We start from the raw sequence: 25,745 nt of genomic DNA, 5'->3' as shown, positions 1-25,745 counted from the left end.
GGCCTGTCAATTTTATGACAAATACGGTCTATAAGGGGAGCTTTTTCAAAATTGATATTCGAAACCAAAAACTCAAGACTGATATTAAAGAATTAGGGCATATAAGTTTGCAACTACTTAGATGCACACTTGATTTTTAATTAAAATGTTCATAAAATTTAAAGTTTCATAAGTGAGTTCAGAAGTCATTTTTTCGAGTGAGGTAAGTCACGCAATTGACCTAAAAGCAGAAATGACGTCACGTACACAAATTTTAATTGCAAAGGAATAGAAGTCAATTCCAAGAAGTCAGGTCGTAAGAATCATCGATGGAGACGACGAATTAAATAAAAACATACCCGGCAGATTGCCGGAAAAAAGCCGCGATAGACGCTCGTGGCCTTCCATGAATTGAAACACCTAAAGAAATAAGATAGACAGATCGACCACCAGTCCTTTAATAGACCACAAGACTTTTTGGGTTAGCTTTGGACTGTCAATTTTTTGACATACGTTCTATAAGGAAAAAGCCCTTAAATAGCTATTTCAAAATTGATATTCGAAATCAAAAACTCAAGACTAATAATCACGAATTAGGGCATACAAGATTGGCACTACTTAGATGCACACTATTAACTAGTAAATCTTCATAAAAAATTAAAGTTCCATAAGTGAGTTCAGAAGTCATTTTTTGAGTGAGGTAAGTCACGCAATTGACCTAAAAGCAGAAACGACGTCACGTACATAAATTTTAACTGCAAAGCAATAGAAGTCACTGAAGTCAATTCCAAGAAGTCAATTCAAAGAAGTCAGGTCGTAAGAATCATCGATGGAGACGACGAATTAAAAACATAGCCGGTAGAATACCGGAAACGACTCGAATCGTCGTGCAAAATAATCTCTACCATAAATTGGCCAAAATTAGAATATCGAAAAAAACACTAGAAATAACAAAAATAGCAGACCAATATAACATAAAAATCGTTAAAATTTTTTCAGTTCAGGGGTGTGGGTAGGTGCTGTTGGGGGGGGGGGGGTGTTGGTAGGTGGGGGCAGGTAGGTGGTGGTAAAGGGTGAAGGGTTGGACTGTCAATTTTTTGACATACGTTCTATAAGGAAAAAGCCCTAAATAGCTATTTCAAAATTGATATTCGAAATCAAAAACTCAAGACTAATAATCACGAATTAGGGCATACAAGATTGGCACTACTTAGATGCACACTATTAACTAGTAAATCTTCATAAAAAATTAAAGTTCCATAAGTGAGTTCAGAAGTCATTTTTTGAGTGAGGTAAAATTTCGCTCGCTTAGAGAAAATTTTTTCACACATCAATTTCTCACTCTCTCAAAAACAGCGGTATGAACAAAAACCACTTTTTTCGCTCCGCTCCTCACTTTTGTTCAGCACCAAAATCACTCCAAATTTTTTCACGCGTTTCATTTCCCGCTTCAAAATTCACTCCAATTGAAATTCACTCCACTTCAAAATTGATTTTAAAAAAACGACTTCAATACTCCTCTTCGAGACGTAATAATTAAAATAGGAGCGCTATAATAGCTGGCTGAGAAGATAAGGGCGGTTATTAATAACAATCGAAGAGATTGAAAACTCTCTCAGCAAAGCATATAGACTCACCTATAGCCATCCAGATGACGAATCGAAGCCAGGTGAGGGGAGAGAGTTTGAGCATGAGATAGATGTTGGCAAAAACTGCCATGACTGGAAGGAAAGGAACCCACGGGGTCATGAAGCGCAACTTGGTCTTGTTCTGGGGTTCACGCATGATCAGATACAGCAGGAAGATTCTAAAATATCACAAACATTGTCAACTTGAGAGCCATCTGTTAATATCACAGCTGCGATCTAACCTTGTTCGGAACGTCCAGTTACAAATTACGCGTTGTTATATACTACATTACAATGTAAACGAAAGCACGTGCCGATGGGCGTAAAAGTTTTATGCCCATGAAACGGGTGGGGAGTCCGAAATCGATCCGACATACAAAAAAAGAACACTGAATTCCGAACCATGCCAAGGAGTATACAACTGGTGTTAGTCCGGTATTTACAAATTAATAATTACTTTAACACTTTAACATTAAAACAGAAAATCTAAGTGAATTGCATTTTCGTGGCATATTAAATGAACAAAAAAAACGTTTCAAAATTTATACGTTTTATTACGTCAACCCAAAAACAGTAAGTCTAGTTCATAATTCCAAATTTAAAGTCACGCCATGTTGAACACGTAATCTTCCACAAACAGGGGGTTCAATTAAAAACTGAGCAGAAGAAGATTCTAAGCAGCTTAGGGAATTTTTTGTCTTGTTTGATTTTAATTTCACTGAGTAGTTCATTCAAATCTTACAAACGATTTCTGCATTTTGCTGGAAACAAATTTCAGGTTCAACAACAATTTTTTTGTACTGTTAGACTCATGAAGACTCCAAGTGACTAACGGACATCCAGTTGGTGGTGTACAAGCAGGTCGTAACTATTTTTTTATTTTACAAAAAAATAATCTTTCGCAAAAATAGTTTAACGTGGAGTAGGTTCCGACTGTGTTATCTTGAACAGATTCGCAGTTTTGTCTAAAATATGTTGCCCTTAACGCCCCGTTTAGCTGTTTCTCCAAGAATACTATTAGATTCTGCTCAATTGCGTGAAAGACAACTGTAGCGTAGTGCAAATGACAAAACCAGTGCATTTAGGACGAGTCTCATTAGTTTTTGTGGGACAATTTTTCTAATAGCGCAAAATATTTTTATTCCTTGGGCTATTTTTAGTAGATGTTTAACTTCCCCTTGAAATGTTTAATTGCTGTCTATATAAACCCCCTAATACTTTACCGCATGTTTCTCGTCAATTGGAATTGAATTTATAAGGATCTGTTCATTAAAGTCTTTCCTTTTGCATTTACCAAATATCATGAATTCAGTTTGTGAGTTGTTTACTGTGAATTGTTGTTCATGAAAATATTGAACTAGTTTGTTGGCATTATATTCTCTTTTCGCCTTGCTTCCGTCAATGGATGTACCAGAAGTTAAAATAACAGTATCGTCAGCATATTGTATAAGTTCAGTTTCTTCGTCAACTCGTGTTGCCATATCTTAAAAATAGATATAAAAAAGTGGTACAAGTACTGTTGCTTGTGGTACAACTCTAAGAAGCGTTATTTCTTCTGATTTACAGTCATGTAGAATAACAGATTGGCGACGGTTTGTACGGAAACTTATTGGATTCTTTGAGCTTTCATCAAACCCTCTCAACTTGATATTAAAAAATTGGTAATTGATTTAGTAAAAAGCTTTTGAAAGATCAAAGAAAGTGGCTATGACGAAATTCCTTATGTCAATTTTGCTTTTGATGAATTCTGTGAAAAAAAATAGGGAAGCAAGTGTTGAGTAATTTCTCCGAAAATGATATCGATTTTTACAAGTAAGTTGTTGTAGTTAAGGTACCGCCGAATTTGATTCCTCAACATGGTTTCAATAATCTATGATAGTTATTAGGCTCTTCAAGGTCCTCTTTCTTGTACAGTAGAACAACGTAAGCATGTTCAAGTTCTTTGGGAAAGCAAGATAAAAATTTAGATGAACACTTACAGAACTTGAGTCTTTAATGCCCATGCTGGTATGTGCGACGATCCGATTGGTTTATTTCTTCCCCGTGCTTTAATGGCATGACAGTCTTTTCCGTAGCAAAGTTTTTTGGTTTAGAATTGCACGCGCTTGACATCTGTAGTGGAAACTAGGGGTCATGAAACTTTCCAAGTGTCGAGAAACGATAGTTTAGTAGAGTAGCATTTTTTTCTTTGCGCTACGTAATCACCAATACATTTCTATTACTGAAAGTTCTGAGTTTTATTTTTTTCAGAGTTTCTTAACTCATTTATCAGCATCCACTTCTTCCTGTCATTTTCTGCTGCTTCAATAAGATTTCTCAGAAATTTATTGAAATCCTTGTCATTAGAAATACTGAATTTGTTTTTAAGATCGAAGAACTTTTCGTAGTCTTTATCATTAAAAAAACCTATCTCGATCAAACATCAATTGTCTTGATTAACCATTTGTCTACTAATGAAAAAGATTTGTCATTTCTAATCAAAACAATTTTCAGTGGAGCACTTTGTGACAATGCTGCCCTATAAGTTAAAGTAAGAACATTTAGCATGGAATCCAAGCTGCTCTGAACGTAATATTTTTCTGCCAGTTTTGTTCTAGGCAATTTTTAAAATCAGATAGATAGTAGATCTTTTTATCGTAGAAAATTTTCTGAGCTGGCATCTTTATAGTTTCTAGACGAAGCCCCAACATACTTAAAGAAGCAACTTGATCACTTTTTACAATGCTATCACAAATTAGAGTGTCGTATAAGTGAGCAGTCAGTGGAAAAGTAATCAATAAAGCTTTCGGTATTGTTCGCCTGGCTTAAACGAGTAGGAATGGTTTTGTTCTTGACATACAAGTCATACGGAAGTACTACTGTTTCGAGCTGAGATCTTTCCAATTTATAAGTAGTTACTGTTATAATCAGCCAGAAGAATTAATTTTCCTTTTTTCGTAATTGCATTATCGATGTTATTTATTTGCTAGTTGGTCCAAAAAAGCATCGCTATTTTGTTTATTGGGATTATAGGTAACATTCAATAATACAGACGCGCAAGTTGGTAATTTCAATGAGACCCAAAAACTCAAATTCATCCGTGAAAACAATCAAATCATTATGAACTTTTGGAGAAAAAATTTTTGGTACAAGCATTATAACTCCAACTTTTTTGTTTTTCATTCCAACCGAAGAAATAAGGTCAGTTCTAAAACAACAGAGTCGTTCTTTGTCAGGATTGAGAAGATAGAACCAGGTTTCTGTGAAACAAAAATTGCAGTTTCGTCCTAGATCGTGCACAAGCGTGAATTGTTCTTTCTTGCTGAAAATGCTTTGTACATTTAGGTGAAAAATTTTCATTTCCGACCCTCTTCTCTGAGTCATTCTGATAGATTCACTGTATGTTACCACAGGTCCTGGAATTATTTCTATGTCACAATCCCTTAGCAGCAGTGTTAAGCTAATGAAAAGATGAATTAGAATAACAAAAAACTCAAAACCTATAATTACTAACCTTGCTTGAGGAAGGCACCTTAAAGATTTATCAAGGCTTTTGATAAAAGTGTTGTTTTTTAGGTAGTAATATTGCCACTGTTGCCTCGGGAATTCTTGAGGCCAAAAGTAGCAAAACCAAAATACATTTAGATTGGGTTGACGAACAGAAAATATCCAATGCCATTTATTATGAATAATTGCAACAACAGATCCCAAAATCATCAGTATTACAATAATAAATCTTTGATAGGATTGGGTATAATAGTTTGAAGCACCCCTATAGTTTAGCGCAGAGTATATTATTGGAAGTTTCTCATCTGTTTGTGGGTAGTGTAAACTGAAACTGTAAGTTTATGAAGGAGCTTTATTAGTTAAGTTATTGTTTTGGTAGAGTCCCTTGGGACTGATGCTCACATTTGATGTTAATAGATGAGAAAACTACAAGATTTTTAGAAGAGGCACTCCATGCTGGTAGTTTAAATACACTATCAAAAAACAACGGATTAATCCATTGGTATCACTATCTTTGTTTAAAGTATTATTTACATTTCTGATATTAGCCGTCAGAAATGATATCTTGAAGTAGGGTTGATTATTGATTTCGTCATTTTTTAAATTTTTATCCCGATTTTTATCCCTGTCGGTTGGGGAGCAGCAATATACAAACCGGACTCCATCTTGCTAAATTTTGTAATTGTTCCCTCCATAAATTTCTCCTTTTCCTCCAATTTTTTGGAAGTTTTAACATTGGTAAATATCTTGCGTTGCAAATATCTTAACGTTGGTAAATATCTCGCTTGTTTAGAGAGGAATACTGCTTTTCATCAATCATTTTGGTTTACTAAAGGTTTATATTGCTTTACAGTGTGATTAGAGAGCTGTTAATAGTTTAGAAATGCATCAATAGTGTTAAGATTCAAGTGTTTTCAAAAACAATTCTTTAAGCTCAAAAAGGAGATTTGTTCTAAAGTTCAGAGAAACCTGTTAAACTGAGAAAAAAAATCTGTTGTTATATATACATTTTCCTTTTCCCATTAGTTGCGACTGGAGTTGACGTCAAGTCAGTTCACTTAAAACCCGTTGAAATAAAATTGATCACCTAAAAACCGTTGAAATAAAAACACGCTGCATGAAAACTCAGCATTGAGTAAGTTGCCTGAATAACAAAATACGGACACCTACTGGTAATAAATTTTCATTATATTGCGGGAAAAATTGTACTGACCCAATTGCCAGGAAGACGAGCGCCGAAATTGAGAAGTACCATGTCCAGCTAGGGCTAAACACTGTGACTAGATGCAGGAAAAGGAAGTCGATTGAGATCAACAACATCAGCGTCGCAACTCTGCTGCTGGATTCCTTAGTCGGAACCACAGTATCATCAGGCAACCCAATGAACACCCTCGCAACCCTCCACTTGGGCTCTATTAGGGCAACTAAGGAATCGTAGCACATTGCCAGAGGTCTGGGCAGAAGTCCAATATCGCCTTCATCAAAATTTCCAGGACCCGATTCGTAGTCCCCGGATCCAACAAGGTTTTCTCGGGAGCCCCCTAGGCCTCCAGATGAATCGTGGTATCCTCCCGCAGGTCCATAAGACTGCTGATTGGTTCCAGGTTGGCCGTTTTGAGTAGTTGTTGAGCCGTATCCTTGCGAAGGCAGTTTTCCATTTTGTTGGTCCTCAATTTGAGGTGCTGGACTGAAGGGCGAAGAGGGCTCGTATCTATAATAGCAAATCAGAAATTTAATAATATTAAAAATTTGACCTCTCTACTAATACACCTGAAAAATTCAAGTCCGGTAAAGCTTGGCTGATCACAACAAACACCTGTTTTCATCAAGTTACTTCATCAAACGAAATTAAGGTAAATGTACAGGTGGAACAAACGAAAGGCAGATAAAATAGCAGCGAACTAGATTTAAGTCCAGTCGCACTGCGGTAGCAACAAATATTGCGACTTGATTGCTATTGAGTTAATCATGCAACCCAAAAAAACTATTAAAGATTTGCTCGTTGAAGCAAAGCTTTTTTTGCTTAAAATCAAAATTCCTTGTATCGTTTCACTCATGAGGCTTTAATTTTACCAGCCTTTATTAGATAGCTTGACGCAAATCGGGATTGAAACAGAAAACAAAAAGAAGGGATAAAAATTGACCAGGAGTTTAAAAAAGCTCTAATTTGGCGTGCAGTTTCAGTTAGATTCTACAATTAAACGTAATTTAGCTTCTAAACTGAGGCTATTTAGCTTACTCCTAATGCCAGCTAGCAATCACTAATGAACTTTGATAACATAATGCACTATGACACAATTACAGGGCTTTATCGATGTATCCCGTTTCTTCAGACCCTGACAGTCTTCACTACATTGCGTAACTCAATGAAAAATTTAGAATCCATTTGAAACAGTTGAAACAGTGAGTGAAGTAAATCAGTAGTCAAACATGGACGTCTTGACTCGTTGCTCAAAATGAAAAACGCTATCGAAAAATTAAACAAAACAAGAATATAGCAGGACCATTCGTGAATAACATTTCAAAGAATTGAAGACAACACAATTAACCTCGTCAAAAAGACAGCCTCCAACAGTAAACAAATATACGACGACGTCGACCGAAATCTAAAAACATAGCAGGCAAAGTGCCGGAAAATAACCGCCGTTGAGGCACATCGAGATTGAAACAGAAAAAGAAAACATGAGAGAGAAAGTGACCGATTTTTTTTTATCTATAAGTCAAGAAATCGTCTAATTTGGCGTGCCGTTTCAGCTAGAGTCTAAAATTATACTTAACTGAGCTTCTCAACTGAAAACTATTTAGCTTAATACTAAAGTCAGCTAGAAATCACTCTGATGAACTTTGATTACCTAATGCACTAAGACTTGATGGCCGGTCTTTATTGGTTTATCCCTGCTTTTTGATTTTGCTATTCTGACATTGACCTTATTCACTACATTACGTATTACAATGCGTGAAAGGCCTAATGTTTGGAATTTATGTTCGGTTCATACCGTTTCATTTGATTTTTCTTTCACCTCAGCAGTATTCACTATATTGCGTAATTCGATTGGTGAATAGAAATAAAATCCATTCAGTTAAAACAATGAGTGAGGAAAGTCACGAGTCAAACAAGAAAATCGTGACTTATGTAAAACCAAAAACGTGATCCAAAATGTAAAGCCAATTTAAAAAAGAGCGTCTAAATATTAATCATTGAAAAGCTGACAGCGGTTGTTAAACAAATTTATTTCATATCCCTTTCAGGAAAAAAAAGAGTTATCGAGTTCATTATGTCCAACAACGTCAAAACATAGTTGCACGATGTGGTTTAGACAGCAAAGGCCAACATTCTAAGAACCCCTGAGAGACAAAGTAAAAGGAATATAGCAGATTGCCAGAAAAAAGCCCAACAGATTTTTTTTAAACGCGATATTTTAAATCAGAATCTGTTTAACGTATTGCTGCTTCTATTAGCTGCCCCTAAATACCCTTCAGAGTGACAGACAATTTGACCTTATCTCTGACTTAAAGTAACGAAAACTCAATTTCACAGCGAGGAAGTCTTTTTTGAGAGTCAGGATAGTCACGTGTGACCAAAACCAAAAATTTAATCATGCGAATGAACAAAACAGCACTCTCTACTAAGAGTGAAAACGAGGTCACGCATGCAATTCAATGAAATTTCATGAACAAATGAACAGAAAGCAGTTTTGAAGTGGTGAATGCGACGTCATACGGTTTTAACAAAGAACCTATTGATAAAATGAAAATTCAAGAGAAGGCCAATAATAGTCTCAGCTATCGCTTTGCGGCTATAAATAACAAGCATTTGGCAAAATCTGTTTTTACAATGTCACTGAAAACAAGTGGCAACAAACTCATTGAAATAATTAAAATTGAACTCATCAAAATTCATCGCACGATTTATAGACAGGAAACACATGTCGACATTAATCAAAAATGAGGTACAACCAATAAATCGTAGCAACAAACGCGCGCAAAAATCACAAGTTCTTAAATTTTCGAAAAAAACATGATGTCGAAGTCAAAAAACTAATCAGCAATGAACTGAAAAACTTGAGCGGATTCAATTATGATTAAGCAGAGAGCAAATGCGAATCATTAATGCGAATCATCATTTAGTCTCAATAGAGGGGCATTGAGACTAAATGAGATTAAATAACAAAACAAAAAATCTACAAAAAAACGCACAACTCAAAAGATCACCGATTTTTCATGAAGACAAGAAGTCTTGAAAAACCATTAGTTACACTTTAAGAATTTTTTAAAAATTGCAACTGTGCATTATTAGAACACAACCGAGTAACGTCGCGCGAATTGCTCTAAAGCGAACAGCGAGCGGTTGGCTTCGTCAGTGGATAGCCACGGTTTAGTGAGGCTAGATTTAGCTTTATTGAGGAGCGCGAGGTGAGTGTAGCGGAAGGGGGCAACGGTGGGAAGAGGATCTTTGGCTGCATGGGGCCCTTACGGCCTGAATGATGTGCAATGGTGGGGATTGAGGGGAGACTGTTGTGGGGGTGTGTGATCATTTTCTAAGAGCCGCCCTTCATGCCATAAGTATAAGTCTCCAAAACAGTTTCTGTGAGACGCACACTTGGAGACTAGTGAGCTGAAACGCTCAACGATATTTTAATGCCCACTGACCGCTACCTCTTTATCCAGTTTCTGAGACGAAAAGTCAAATGGGTCAGACGAAGAATGAGTCAAGCAAAAAATCGCATAAAAAAGACCGACAGGACTAGTATAAATGCTACAAACTTCATTTAAGAGCAATTAATAAACAAATTGACGCTCAAGTGCATGTTTTGACGTTTTTCGGCCGTCCGCTGATTTCAACTTATTTCACTTTCAAAAATTTGAAACTGCAAATTCGAACGAAAAGTTTCCTCATTTCGCAGTGATGCTCAAACCAATTTTCATCTCTGAACTCCTATCAAGTAACCCATCTGCAAGAACTAAAGAGTTTCGTTGGCATATAATGATCGTTAAACATTGAATAGGACAAAAATCAAAAAATTTAGAAACAATAGCAAATTTGAACAAATTCTGCTAAAACATGTGATATTTACATCTTCAGAACCATTTCATTGACTCAAGAGACTATCCAGTATCCCTATTTCAAGCCTTAAATAGTTTTACTGGCTCAAAAATCCGTAAATTTGGAAGATGATAATAATTTTCCAAAAATTTGAAAAAACTAAATTCTATCAATAAATTGGTAAAACTTGAGTCAATGAAATCTTGATAAACATGCCTATACAGCAGCTTATTATCAAAATTTGGAGGAGGTCCCTGAGCTCCTGGTGCCAGAGAAATAAAAAATAAGAGAAGTTGAAATTGAAAATATTTTTAAAAATGCAAAAATTCGTGATATTAAAAATCTTGAAAAACATTGCACTAAAACTAGAAATTATACATTGACCTGTTATCAAACACTAGAAAGGTTCCTTGACTCTTCAGGCTGGAGAAACCTAAAAATAACAAATTTTGAAAGACTTGAAAAAAATGCAAAAAAATGCTAAACCTTGTGATATTAAGAAGTTGAAAACTAATCCATGGCCAAAAAAAATGTTCCAGTAACTTATTATCAAACTCTAACGGAGGTTTTCTCAAACCCGAGGCTGAAAAACCTTAATAATTACAATAAACATCAAAAAATGAAAAATTGCAATTTTGTCAAAAAAGTGCTAAAATTTGTGATGTTTGAATCATTGAAAACATTCCTTTACATCAAGTAACTAAACAGTAAACTAATATCAAACCCTAGAGGAGATTCGTTGACTCTTGAGGCAGGAGAAAACCAAAAAGGACAAAAAATCGAAAGACAAAAAATTGCAATTTTTATCAAAAAATTGCTACAATTTGTGATTAATTTGTGATTAAAAAGCTGAAAATTATTACCTGGCCAAAAAAAATTCAACACTTATTATCAAACTTTTAAGAAGCTTCCATGGCCCTGGGTCTGGAAAATCTTGAATAATGACGGTGTCAAAAAAATGAACAAAATTGCAAGTTTTGTCAAAACATGCTAAAACTTGTGATGTTAAAATGTTGAAAACCATTCCATTACCCCTAGAAACTATGTAGTAACCTATTGTCAAACCTTAGGAGGTTCTGGGCTTTTGAGTCTGGAGAAACCTAAAAAGTGACGGGAGTTTTTCAAAATAAACTGAAAAAAATTGCAATTTTTATCAAAAAAATTGCTAAAAATTGTGATATTAAAAAGTTGAAAGTTATTACATGGCGGATAAAAAATTTTTATAACTTAATATCAAGCCTTTAAGGAGGTTCTCTGGCCTTGCTTCTGTAAAAACTTGAATAATGACAACAAAGGTAAAATACTATTCCATTACCACCAGAAAATATGTAACCTATTATCAAATCCTAGATGAGGTTCCTTTACACCTACGGCTAAAAAACTCAAATAAAAAAACTTCCAAAAAGCGTGAAAAAGATCAGCATAAATTGAAAATACTTAAAATATTGACAATTACTATAAATTTTTGGTGTTTTTGTTTGAATTATAAAAAAATGGAGCTCTCAAAAGGTCCTAAAAAGTACTGATGTCTTGCAAAAGACCTTTATCAACTTTAAACCGCCTTAATTTTAGACTGGTCCAACAAAAAAAAAACTGAAAGAAAAAAAACCAAAAATTGCAACATTTTGGGCTCAAAACTTCCTAAAAATGACCTTCAAACCCTAAACTACGGCCTTCCCAGGAGCTTCACCACACTAAGCACTTGAAAGAAAAGTAAACGCGGCTAGGGGCCTCTGATGAAACTTCATGCCCGCTGGGCGCTACCTGTTTATCCCATTTTTAAGGACGAAAAGTCAAATGGGTCAGACGAAAAATCGGACATTCAAAAAAATCGCATGAAAAGACGAACATGACTAATATAATTGCTGCAAACTTTGTTTGAGAGCAATTTAACACACGTATCATCTTTTAAAAGAATTCCTCAAAATAAACAACAATCAGCAAAACCAGAGTTCAAATTGACACACCTAAAAAACACTCGCTCTCAAACATGAAAAGTTGAAAATACAATTCGCATTCTAACCAATACAAATCATATTCTTTGAAATGAAATGAAAAATAAAGTCAAATTGCCGCATGGTAACAGAAAATCACAACCAAGAATGCGAATTTTTGTTCAAACACCGATCTTTCACTATTGTATTGTCACTATTGTCCACAAAAGGCCTCAAATTACAAAATTTAGTATTTGAACTACAAATTCTAAACTTTTCTGGGATCTCTTCTGTTTCGGCCCCCAGCTTAGCGGGAATATATGTTTTATGACCCCCACGCGCACGTGCATTACTTTTACATAGTAATGTGCTATAAACCAACACAATTTGTAAGTGGGGGTCATAAAAACATTGGGGGCCGAAACAGAATAGATCCCTTTTCTGAAATATATGCACTCCTTTGTCAACTGACCCATTGAAGTTTGCGAAAGAGTAAAATGTATGACCTGAGAAGAAGGACGGAGATAGAGACAAGACTGTAAGCGAGGAGAGTGCCAATGGACATCATCTCTACAAGTGCTTGGAGAGGCAGAAGAAGTGCGAGTAGAGCAGCACACAGTCCACTCACAAGGGTGGCTATGATTGGAGTGTTGGTCCACGCACTCACGTTGTCAAAGTAGCTGAAACAATTACAAACAGAAATGAACTACGGCAATTTCAAGATTGATTTTTCATTGACAAAGATAAATTCAAAGATAATTGCACTAACAAAGAAACGTATTACACTGATGTCCGACGTAACGACGATTCTCTTGTAATGACGTCATTAGGGGTCGTTATTGCTCAATAAGTCAATATATTGTAGCTTTGTAGAACTCTAGTCTCAAATTACCAATGAAAAGAATATGGCCTAAGGAATCTTTAAAATAATTTTTCTATTAAATGTTGAGATATATTTGATAGATTTAGACTTATGTACAGAAAAGCTGCCTTCAAATGCCCTTCAGTTTGTGATATATCCTTACTTGTCTTCAAATCAACCAATTACAGTTAGAAAAAGAAGAAAAGTGGAAGTTGAGATGAGTTTGGGAGTAAGGCAAGCATGACCAAAGTTTATTCACGCTAATGAACAGAAATATTGCTTCAAAATGTGTGAAAAATGACCTCACGAAATGCTGCCGAATTGCATAAATGAATAAATAGAAACTTGTTTTGAAGTGAGCTTGACGTTACTCGTCGCAGAACATTGACTACGAAATAATAACAGCAGCACGAGTCCTGGAAAAAAGAATTAGTGTCCCAGCTTAGTGGGTGCTAACTATTCGCATCCCTAAAGTGCATATGAAATATTTTTATCAGACGCTTCATATGTAATGGCATGTGCTCTGTACTGGCGGTCAAAAACGTACTGAGGGGCACCAAAAAGATGCAAATTTTCACTGAGAAAACCAATACACTAAACCTAGAAATGACTAGGAATGAAATTTGATAGAAAACAGAACAGATAAACATATCCGGCAGATTGCCGGAAAATATCCGCCGTTGATTCCAATAAGCATGATTGGGATTGAAAGAATAGAAGACATCGAAAAAAAAAGATTTTGTACAAAAAGATTTTTTTAAGTCCGATTTATTTTGATGGCATTTTGTAGTTGAACATACTTCTGTTTCTTAGAGAGAGGCCACAGGGGCTACTATCAATACCAATAAGCATAAGAGATGGTAACTAAGACCTATAGGAACGACGTTCAAATGGCGGGCATCTAAAATTGGGCTTTATGGGTTTATCCCGTTTCTACTTCTGACTTCAATTTTTTATACTGACTCTGTTCATTTTGAATTGCTTTGCTGAGCAATTGATGTTCAAATTAACTTCTAGCGAAAGAAGAGAGAAACTAGCCTAGAGAATTCAAAAAGAATTCATGCAAATTGTCGAAAAAGTTGCAAAATGGTAAAGCGAAAAAAAGTTCGACGAAGTAAAAAACATAGCAGTACAAGTCCTGAAATACAATTCAAAGAATTGAATGAAAAACTCAGACGTACTCTACCTGGCCAGCAGATCAATTGAACAATGCCAGCCAGAACACAAACAAAATCATCACAAAAGCTTGAGAAATTAAAAGAATCAAAACCAAACAAAAATATACTCATTTCTCAAACTCTTGAAGCTTTTCGACTTAAGGCGAAATTTTTTCCCTTTAATAATACCTATTTCACAAATATGTTCAAAACCCATTTTGTTTCTGAAATACGTCACATATTATACCTGCAAGACCTGAAAAATATTCATTTGCCCTAGAAGATTGATTAACTCGAAAATGAACACAATTTAGAAAAAATCAATTGCAAATGATAGGGAAATGCTGCTGAAAATCGCAATATAAATATCTTCAGAATCATTTTTGTGTCTCTAGAGGCTATCCAGTAACCCAATTCCAAGCTTTAAAAGATCATTGGCTCATAGATCGATAAGTAATAATTTTGAAAGGCCTGAAAAAATCATTGGCCCTTAAAGATCGATTAACACGAAAATGACCGATTTTTAAAATGAAATCATTTGCAAATTTTATTGAAATGTTGCTGAAAATCGTGATATTAATATTTTATGAATCTCTTCTGTGTCTCTTGAGGCTATCCAATAACCCATTTCCTTAAAACCCATAAGCCTTAAAAATTTATCGGTTCAAAGATTGATCGGCAATAATTTTTGTAAAAAATTTCAAGTTTCGAAAAATAGAAATTCGTTCTCCTAAAATGTTGAAAGCCATTCAATTGCCCCCTAGCAACTATTTAATAGCATACTATCGAACCCTGGATGAGGTTACCTGGCTACTGAGGCAAGAAAAATAAATAAAAGGCAAATGTTTTGAAAAAACTTGAAAAACCAAATTTTATAAAAAAAACTTCTAGTCGAAAGGTTAAATTGTTGAAAACAAATCCATTGAAACTCAAAACCATGCATTAACTTTTTAACAGAACGTGGAAAATGTTTTCTTGCACTTGAGAACGGAGTAATATCAACAAATGACAAAAACTTACGGAAGCCTTAAAAAAATTGAAGAGTTTATCAAAAAAAAAATGCTAAAATTCGAGACACTAAAATGTTAAAAACCATTCCATTGTCACTAAAAACTATGCAGTGCCCTATTAACAAACCTCAAAGGAGAAGGCCTGGTCCTTGAAGCTTGAAAAACTAAAAAAAAATGAAGAAAGTTTTCAAAAACCTGAAAAAATGCAAATTTAAAAAAAAAATGCTAAAATTTGTAACATTCAAAAGTTGAAACCTATTCCATGGCAACTAAAAAATTTTCAATACCTTATTATCAAACTCCTGATGAAATTTTCTGGACCCTGGGAATCAAACAACTTGAATAATGCCAACAAATGTCAAAAAATATGAAAAAATATGAAAAGTTTCGTCAAAAAATGCTAAAATTCAGGATGGCAAACACTAAAAACCATTCCATTACCACTAGAAAATATACAGCAATCAATCATCAAACCCTTTATCGCACCCTAGAGGAGGTTTCGTGACACCTAGGGCCAAAAAACCTCAAAAAATGACAAAAATTTTCAAAAAACCTGAAAAAAATTGCAAAAATTAGTATCATTTTTCGTGTTTGTGTTTGTAGTAACAAAACATATAGCTCATAAAATGGTCATAACAAGCTATTTTTTCTCGCAAAAGACCTTCATCAAAAACTTCAACCTAAGACTCATCAAGACAAAAAATCACAAAAAACATGAAAAATTGCACCATTTTGAGCCCAAAAACTTCTAAAAATGACCTTTTAACCGTAAATTAAGGCCATCCCAGCAGCTGCACCACTATATGAAAGACTACTAAAGCACACTTTGGGCCTCTAATGAAACTTAATGCCCGCTGGGCTTTACCTGTTTATCCCGTTTTGAAAGATCAAAGTCATTGAAAAATGTGTGAACACATCTTAAAAAAGCACAGCGCACCAATACAATTCAAATTCTTTGAATTGTAAAAAAATAGGAGCGCTATAATAGCCGCCTGAGAAGTTGAGGGCGGCTATTAAAAAATACTAACTAACAGTGAAATTAAAATCAAATTGACGGACGGTAACAAAAAATCTCTGCAAGGAAAACGAGTTTTTTCTTCAAACACTGTTCTTTCGTTCTACTTAAAAAAAGAGAATTTACACCAATAACTACACTTTTCAGCTCCATATCTTTACGGCCCAGCCAAATTAATACTTAAGTCGAGTTCAAAAATCAACAAAAAAGTTTATCAGATCATAAAAACCAATCAGGACAAGTCATGAACTACAATTGAAAAAAAAATGACTTATAAAATTTCCTACAAAGGGCTATGATTAGATATAAAAATCCATTGAGAAAAACTCAAACATAGAATGAAAACGTTAAATACTTTCACTTATTAAAAACCAAATGTGGCCTGTCATTCCTTCCTGTGAATATATGCAGAGACGAAAAGAACAAACTCGAACAAACTATATATAGGTTAAATTAGGCTTTATTAACAACCAATGCGCCTGTCATTACTGACACTAGGTTATAAGACCACAAAAAGAACAAAAACGTGCAAAAATGAAAAATCTACTAAAGCTTTAGGAAAATGGGAAAATTATAACTAACAACTACAAACGAAAAAGAGATTCTATTTGTCTCAAAAGAACCCAGTTCGACCAGCTATTAAGGCGACTAAAAAGACGACAACGAAAAAGACACGAGCGAAACAAAAAAGCACTAATGCTTTTTGGAACAAAAATACTGTTGAAAAGCCCATTTGGGAATTCACGAAAACTCAACCGACCACGATTTGAACACATGTATCTCTTTTAATATTAACTCCCAGAAAATCTAGAGAAAGACCAGTAAAACAGAAGTCAAAGTACGTCACGCAAAAAAAATCTCTAACAAAAAAACCTCGGGTTAAAAACCAATTTCTCGCTAATTTAAAAACAGACCCATAAAATCACGCTTTCATACACTCGCTTTTTCACTCTTATTACTACTTCAGTATGACGACAATAGAAACCCTACTTTCACTTCTCCTTGACAAGAAAAGTCAAAATGTTACCAGATCATGGAAAAATCAGCGCTCCAATTCAATCCTGACCCCTTGGACTGTAAAAGAGGAGCGCCTAAAAATAGCCTTAAAATTCCATTCAGTTGGAAAAATAGCCTACAAATTTCCATTCAGTGAAAAAAACAGCCTACAATATTCCATTCAGTTGTAACATTGAGTGAGGTAAGTCAGAAATCGAACGCGAAAGTCGTGACTGACCTGTGTAATCAAAAGGTAAAACTAAAAACAAAACAAGACAAGTTAATTTGAACTAAAATAAATTAACCAACTTGAGAAAAATTCTCAACACAGGATTGTAAACAAATCATATTCCACGACGACCAACAAAACAATACAAAATCTCAAAAATCTAAAAAAAATATTTTCAACTCTCTTTTTTGTTGTGCTATAAAAAGTTATTAGATCGAACCACGTAATAAAAAAACCTGTACACAATGGTGGCTCAGACAGCAAACACAAACATTGTAAAAAACAGACAAAGTAAAAGGACAACACACATTTGGCAAAACCAAATTTTTACTAGTGTTTTTGAAAAAAACGTGACATCAAATTCATTCAAACGCACAACTAAAAGCAATAGAAATTACAAACCAAGCTTAACGGATGCAATTCAGGGAGCACGTAGCAAAAATGGCAAATGCAGCCAACAACCTAAAATTCGAAAATTTTGATGAACAAGGGATGTCACAACTCCCATAAAATGATTGGCAATAACTAAATCTTAAAATGATTTTATTTTGCCTCATTAGATGTCAAATGGGAATTGCCATTAACGAGACTAGCGACAGAAAAACAGTATCAACTTCAAAAAAAAAAAATTGCACATTTTTCAAAAACTAGTGTCAAAATTTTTCAAAATCACTTGATGCAAAAAAAATTAGATTTCAATATGTCTCAATTGAGAGACCAATAACTTTTCCAATCAATTACCAAAAACAACAAACACTAAGAACTGGCAAAATTCAGAAACTCAGACCTTAAATACAAGTCGAGAAAACTTAGATATGATAAGAAGCGATTAAGTATATTCAAAAACTGCTAAGCAGAGAGCCTAGAGACCTGTGATACACGAGATTGCGAATTTTTAGAAAAAAAAATAAAACAAACGGGCAAAATCGAAACAGCGCCCTATTCGTTAAAATCGTTGATTTCAATTCATATCATTACATTAGTTTAAATATGCCTCATTAGAAAACCACTGGGAATTATCGTTAAGGAGACTAAGTAATAGCACAGTTAAAACTACTGAAAACAGGCAATCTCCAAAAAATAAAAATTGTTTCATGAAAAACATACCCGGAAAATAGCCGCCATTGGTTCCCATAACCCATATTGGGATTGAATGAAGAGAAAAAAAACTAGTGGTAATTGATTTTTGTAAAAAACAATTTTAAAGTGCGAACTATTTTGATGTCATTTCGGAGCTGAACATACTCCTTTTTCGTAGTGAGACCACACAGGGGCTAGTATCAACAGCAATAAGCATTAGAGATGGTAAGGAAGATCGAAGTTCGAGTAACGGGCATCTAAAGTTGGGCTTTATGGATTAAGCCCGTTTATATTTGATTTCGTTTTTTTAAAAACTGACGCTGTTCATTTTGAGTTGCTTTGCTGAGCAACTGCTGTCTAAAAGATTGAGAACAAAGTTCAAGTACCGGGCATCTAAAATCGGGCTTTATGGGTTTATCCCGTTTCTATTTCTGACTTCGTTTTTTCGATACTGACTCGATACGAGAGAAAAGTGAAATCAGCCTAGAGAAGTCAAAAAGATTTCACGCAAAATGTCGAAAAGGCGGCAAAAAGAGGTAAAGCGAAAAAATTTTATCCGACAAAGTTAAAAAACATAGCAAAACAAGTCCTGAAAAACAATTCAAAGAATTGAATGAAAAACTTAAAAGAACTCTACCTGCCCAGCAGATCAATTAAACGATGCCAGCCAAAACACAAACAAAATCATCTAAAAAATTGAGAAACAAACAAACTAAACAAAAATATAATCATTGATAAAAGTTTGAAGCATTTACCCCTAAATTTGATCACTTCAAATATACCAATTTCAAAAATATGTTCAAAACCAATTTTTGTTTCTGAAATTGGTGCAGTATTATATCTGAACGGCCTGAAAAAATTCATTGGCCCTTGAAGATCGATTAACACGAAAATGACCAATTTTTTTTAATGAAATCAATTGCAAACTTTATTGGAAAGTTGCTGAAAATTGTGATATTAATATTTTAGGAATCTCTTCTGTGTCTCTTGAGGCTATCCAATAACCCATTTCCTTAAAACCCATAAGCCTTAAAAAATTAATTGGTTCAAAGATTGATAGGCAATAATTTTTATAAAAATTTTCAAGTTTCAAAAAATAGATATTCGTTCTTTTAAAATGTTGAAAACCATTCAATTGCCCCCTAGGAACTATTAAATAACATACTATCAATTTTTGTATGATGTTATCTGTCCACTTAGGCAAGAAAAACTGAAAAAAAAGACAAATGTTTTGAAAAAACTCAAAATTGCAAACTTTATCATAAAATTTTTAAAATTCGAAAAGTTGAATTGTTGAAAACAAATTCATTGGAACTAAGAACCATGCAGTCACTTTTTTCAGACCGTGGAATAGGTTTCCTGGCACTTGAGAATGAACAAAAACCAAAAATTGACAAAAACTTTAGGAAACGTTAAAAAAAATTGCAGATTTTATCAAAAAATAATCCTAAAATTCGAGACATTAAAAAGTTGAAAACCATGCCATAGTTACAAAAAACAATGCAGTGCCCTATTATCAAACCTTAAAGGATATTCACTGGCCCCGCAGCCTGAAAAACTCAAAAATTGACAAAAATTTCCAAAAAAAAAATTTAAAAAAGTCCAAAAATTAGTATTATTTTGCGTGTTTGTGTTTGTAGTACCAAAACACATAACTCATAAAATGGTCATAACATGTAATTTTGTCTCACAAAATGCCTTCATCAACTTTTAAAAACTTTAACCTAAGACTAATCAAACAAAACTCTAAACAATTCGCAAAGAACATGAAATTTTGCACCATTTTCAGCCCAAAAACTCCTAAAAATGACCTTTTAGCCTTTAATTGAGGCCATCCCAGCAGCTCCACCACTCTAAGCACTTGACGGACTACTTTGTTCCTATAATGAAACTTAATGCCCGCCGGGCTTTACTTGTTTAAGTCTTTTGAAAGATCAAAGTCATTGAAAAATGTGTGAACCTATCTTGAAAAAAAAACGCAGCGCCCCAATACAATTCAAATTTTTTGAACTGTAAAAAAAGGAGCACTAAAATAGCCGAATGAGATACTGAGGCGGCTATTAATAAAGAAACAAAACTGTCGCGACTGAAATTTCACTCAACAAAACTGTTTAAACACCAATTTTTCAAAGCTTTAGATGCAGTTTCAAACAATTTATTGCCCTAAAACTACTTGCTTTACGTTCTTCTTACTCCTCCGGCATGTTTAGAATCACTACGCTAACTTGCCTTCTCATTAACAAGAAAAAAGGTGTAAACAGATCTTAAAAAACTGAGCCAGAAAAATCCAAAAACGACTCATGTAATACAACTTAAGCCCCAGCCAAACATTAACTGAACTAATCAAACATTTAAACCTTTACGCCATTCAATTTGAAACGGCAAACGAAGCAAACAAATTAGACGGAAAAAGATATTAGGCTCTTGGCGACTTTTCACTCGACTGTTGTCTATATAGTTATTTTAAGTTCGCCACATAAGAAATCGTGGAGTATGCTTCAAGGAAGGCATAAAACCATACAAAAAGGGGAATTGAAAATGAATATAAACAATTTAAATTTTTTACGACATTCACTTGAGCACTCACACGACACGCATTGCCACCCGAAAACCCTTCAAACATGAGAAAATTGCAGATATTTTCAATTATTTTACGTCAATCTGGAGTATCAAACCTCTAATTCTTTTTCAATTAATAACACCGCTCATAGGAAAATAATAAAGATACAATTGAATATTAACAACTATTCCGAAAGGCGGGATTAGACAAATTCAAAAATAGAAATGAGCAAAATAATGACTGAATTTAGCAAACTAAAATTGATAAAATAGCTCAAGATTGCACATAAAAGTCTAATAATACATTATTGAGAGGTCAAAAACACTCCCAAATGTAAATCTATGTTAAAATAGTTGGAAAAAACCGCGTTACGCAAGAAGATTAGGTTAAAATCGTTCAGAGCTTTGCCTTAAAGACTTAGTTTTCACGCACGGCATTGATATTTTCATCTTTTTCAATATGCTCAATAAAATTATCGCTCAAAAAAGACAGATCAACTCTTGAGTCGTTAAAAGATACCACGCCAATTTAATTCAAATTCCTTGAACTGTAAAAACGGAGAGCGCCTAAATAATAGCATTTGAGACGACTAACGTCGGACGATATGTTCTCAAACGACTGACGAAGGAAAGGCTTTGGTAATCGCTAGTTTAGGGTCTTCACTGGTTGAGGGTGACTTGGGGAAGAAAATGGTAGTGAGTTGCAAAAAATGGCAGGGGCATAAAAGGGAGAGGTATCCAAAATTTATTTTTTTTGTACCGTGAAACTACTACACAGTTCTTGTGGGGGGGCTCTTTATTTTCGTTTCCCATCGCTTACAAATTGTCACAATCTGTGCACAAATTCGTTAATTTAATACACTTAATCTAAAAAGAACTGCGCATATTATGAATGATAGCGAATTAAAATATTTCTATAATGCGTGAATCAATTTGGAAAAGAAAATAAGAAAAAACCAGAACCAAATGGCATACAGTACCGTATTACCGTGTTATGTCATACAGAAATGTCTACCTGAAGAGAAGTCCGTCGTGTGACATGGCGTAAATGATTCTAGCCATGGGGAACTGGCTGCCTAAGAGACTCGCAGTCAAGGAAGAGATAGCACCAAAAGCCACAAAGTACTTGGCAGCATTGGCACCTCTGTACACAAAGCTAGTAGTCAATGCACTCTCTGGGTCTATCTGGTCATAAGGCACCTGAAATAAAAAAATTTTATAATGATTGATTTCATTATGAGAACGACTGTTTTTGCCTAGCTAAAACCAATTTACAATTATATTCATTTTTACGTTCAGTAAGTTAGTTGTCTTATAAAATAGCTCATTTAGTACAATTCTTATTCAAATTGAACATTATTTTGGCGTTTTAGAACGATCTTCACCTCTGAAGTAAAAATTGAAAAATATTTAATAACTACCCTCTCATTAGACAAGTTAGAAGTAACATGAACTTTGACAGTTGTCTCCTCTCTTTGGTAGCAGGAGTTGCCAATTTTTGATGATCGTAAATAAAAAGTCAGTTGACTTAGTTTGCTTAAGTCAAAATCACATGATAAATTCTCTGAGAACGGGTTAAATAAATTTACATCTTTCTCTATAGCGTATTCTGATCAAATGACTAAAATGTGGTCCCAATGGGTGCCTAAGAATCCTGCTGCTCCTCAAGGAAGTCTTAGCAATTCAAAGAAAAAGTATAAAATTAGTCAAATTCTGCTTGCTCCAAGAAAAATTCTGCCTAAGAAAACATAGCTGAGTTGGAAAAAAAAACAGAAAAGAGAGTAATCTCAGAAAACGAGAACGGCATTTTGAACGAGAACGGCAGATTGGTTGATGAAACAGCAGCAACAAGCGCTACTGTTCTCCGGGGTGACAAAATGTTGAAAAATATTTGCGCAGTTTTTTAGAATCTGTATTACAGGGAAATTTACGTATGAACCTGCAAAAAACAGAGGAATACAAGTTTGCGTCAAAACAAAAAATATGCGGTAACGCGTGATCTAATGAAATCAGATATACTACCATTGAAAATTTAAACAATTAATATTTAAAAATTTAGACAATAGAATGTTTCGCCAATTTCAAACAAAAGTTTGAAGAATATCAAATTAAAAAAGCAAATTCCATTGGTTAGGTATAGTGAGGTTTCATTTGTTTACCAGAATCTTTACATTGATTTCGAGTATCAGGAAAAAAAATGTGGAATGGTGAAAAATTTGCCTTCCAAAACGTAACCCCCGAAGGGTTTTTAAAAAAAACCCTCAGCTATCGCAGCTATCAACAAAAATCTTGAAAGACAGAAATTTCTTCGAAATCCAATGCTCTTACAAAATTCGCGAGCAGCGGATACTGAAACATAGCCAACAAAAACTGCCAAGAATAGCCACTCTTGGCCACACTAACCAAGGTTGGGACTAAAACAGAGCAAAACACAGCTGCAGATTGCAAGAAAATAGCCTGCAGATCACCAGAAAAAAAAAGATAATAAACAGACAAAAAAAACTTTTCTTATAAATTGTCGAGATGTAAAATTTTGATTTGAAATCTGTAAAATTTATTATCACTTCTATTAGCAGCTCTCAGATAACCTTCAATTAGATTGACACATGCTCAGTTGAACTTATTTCCTTGAATTTGATCGTGAGAAGAACCATTTGAGAGCGACATAACGCGTGTGACTTACGCGAAACCTGACTGCACCAAAAACTCGCCCCAAGAAGAGTGAAAAAAGACAACATGCACGCATTTCATTCAAAATTGCATGAATGAACGAACAGGAAGCAGATTTGAAGTGATCGTGACATCATGTGGTCGGGACAAAAAACTTAACAATAAAGACATAGCAGGAGGACACATTTTAAACTTAAAGTTAAGTTAAATTTAAGTTTTTGACAGAAAAATCGCACTGTAAAATCTTGATACCGCAAATTCTCGTATTATTAAAATACCACCTGGTAGCGTTGAAAAAGGGCCCAAGTTCTTAGATTGGACAAATGCTGAGTGACTCAAACGGACCCAGCTAAAAATTATCATAAAAAACTAGTGATAATGGTTTCGAATTTTGCAGCTCTGCAATAAGCTCTGCGATCCAAAGGACACATTGTGATAGGCTAAGGCAGATAATATTCTTCGACACTTAAAAATTCGAGAACTGAAAAACTCTTGATTCAAAAAAAGAAAGAATATATTTTAAAAATTTTTGGCTTCACGGCCATTAAGACAATATCAGATATACTTCTCACTTGTTGGAGATATCAATGACAAAAAAGAAATCACACTATAGCAAAATCAAAGATAAGAAAGACAAAGAAGACAGAAAAATTCTCAAAGGCTAAAAATGCTTTATTACCAACGCCTAGCTCCAAAAAAATTGCAGAAAATAAAAATCGGTCAAAGAATTCAAAAGTAATTCCAGCAATTTCTCAGCGCAGAATTGTATTATACGAAATCCATAGCAAACAAAAAATTGAACCAATTGCAAGAAAAAGGCTAGAATCTTGGAATCTGTTCGAAAACGGATAAAATCAAAGTGAAAACAGCCTTTGGTCATAGTATAATATAGCAGTACTAACCATTAATATCTGTTACCAGCCAAATTTACACTCTTGCTATTTTGAATAGTACTAACCATGAGAGTGACTATGAGACTGCAGCTCTCGTATGCCACGAAGCAGATGACCAGAGTGAGAACTATGGCCAGGGGGATGGAGCGAGAGGGGTTCCTGGACTCTTCTCCGGTTGTGGCTATTATGTCGAAGCCTATGAACGCGTAGAAACACGTAGCTGCACCCGCAAACACCTGCATGGAATAAAACATACTATTAGAATAGCACAAAATAGAAGCCAAAAGTTACCAGCCATAAAAGTTTCCTAGATTACATGTGTACAACAGCGTTACGAACAAAATGATCGTGGTAAACTATTGATGCCTCAGGCCATTTGATAAATGAAGTAATAATTTGTCTCTCTTTGGTGCCCCCTCCAGCTTAGAAGGGGTACATTAATTTCAAGCCACCAAGTGCACGTGCCGTATTTTAAAATAATGTTTAATATATATATGAAATGTCACATGTTTTATAAGGGGACTAGTGCTTCGTCTAAATTATTAATTGTTTCTAAAAGCTCTACAAGCCCTCAAATAACCATCAATTACAGCGAGATATCCTAAGAGGATATCAAACCTCAAGTAGCAAAACTCATGTTGAGATTGAGGTTCACGTGTGTGACCAAAAAAAAACATTCAAGCCAATGAACAAAAAATTAATCCAATAAGAGTGTAAAAGAATAAAAGAATAAGAGCACGCCGCAATTAGTAGAAAAATATAACCGTCTTCAATGAAAATACCATCCAAAATCAAAGACAATTTACTGACAAAACAAAAGATGGTTTGATATGCCAAGGAGTATCCCTTACAAAACAATGTAAAAGAGAGAACGATTCAGCTGCGTTATTGAGAAATACATCAACAAAAAGCGAGGACAGATAACGAGATCAACTTAGCAGCCCGTGGGACTAGATATGAACCTATCAGAGCCGAACACGTTGTCATTTTATAAGCTGTATAATAAATGAGCGCTCAAATCTGATTAGCCAATAGGCACATCAAATTCTATTTTGATCCCCAATTTTTGCTTTTGATCTAGTGTCATAGCACCTGTTTGTTAGTTATCAGTTGGCTCGTTTAGAGCGCTTTTAGACACACAGTATTCACGTTATGGCTACTAATTATGCTAAATAATAACTTTGTTCTAAAATAGTAAATATC

At 34.6% G+C, this 25,745-nt stretch overlaps 1 protein-coding gene across 4 annotated transcripts in view; it reads right to left on the bottom strand.

Annotated features, from left to right (window-relative positions):
* LOC142348821 (solute carrier family 7 member 14-like) overlaps window positions 1-25,745 on the bottom strand; it is a 144,860-nt gene that overhangs the window by 29,942 nt on the left and 89,173 nt on the right. For all 4 annotated transcript variants that reach the window (XM_075400346.1, XM_075400347.1, XM_075400348.1 and 1 more), the window contains 5 exons: window positions 24,608-24,778; window positions 21,995-22,179; window positions 12,578-12,751; window positions 6,307-6,804; window positions 1,617-1,786 (listed from right to left, as the gene is read on the bottom strand). In XM_075400346.1, the coding sequence (XP_075256461.1) occupies window positions 1,617-1,786; window positions 6,307-6,804; window positions 12,578-12,751; window positions 21,995-22,179; window positions 24,608-24,778 (1,198 nt within the window). The remainder of the gene's footprint in view (window positions 1-1,616; window positions 1,787-6,306; window positions 6,805-12,577; window positions 12,752-21,994; window positions 22,180-24,607; window positions 24,779-25,745) is intronic.

The sequence above is a fragment of the Convolutriloba macropyga genome, chromosome 10 (genome assembly GCF_964194025.1).
Source record: "Convolutriloba macropyga chromosome 10, txConMacr16.3, whole genome shotgun sequence".
Lineage (NCBI taxonomy): Eukaryota > Metazoa > Xenacoelomorpha > Acoela > Convolutidae > Convolutriloba > Convolutriloba macropyga.
This window is presented reverse-complemented; position numbering and strand designations above follow the sequence as displayed.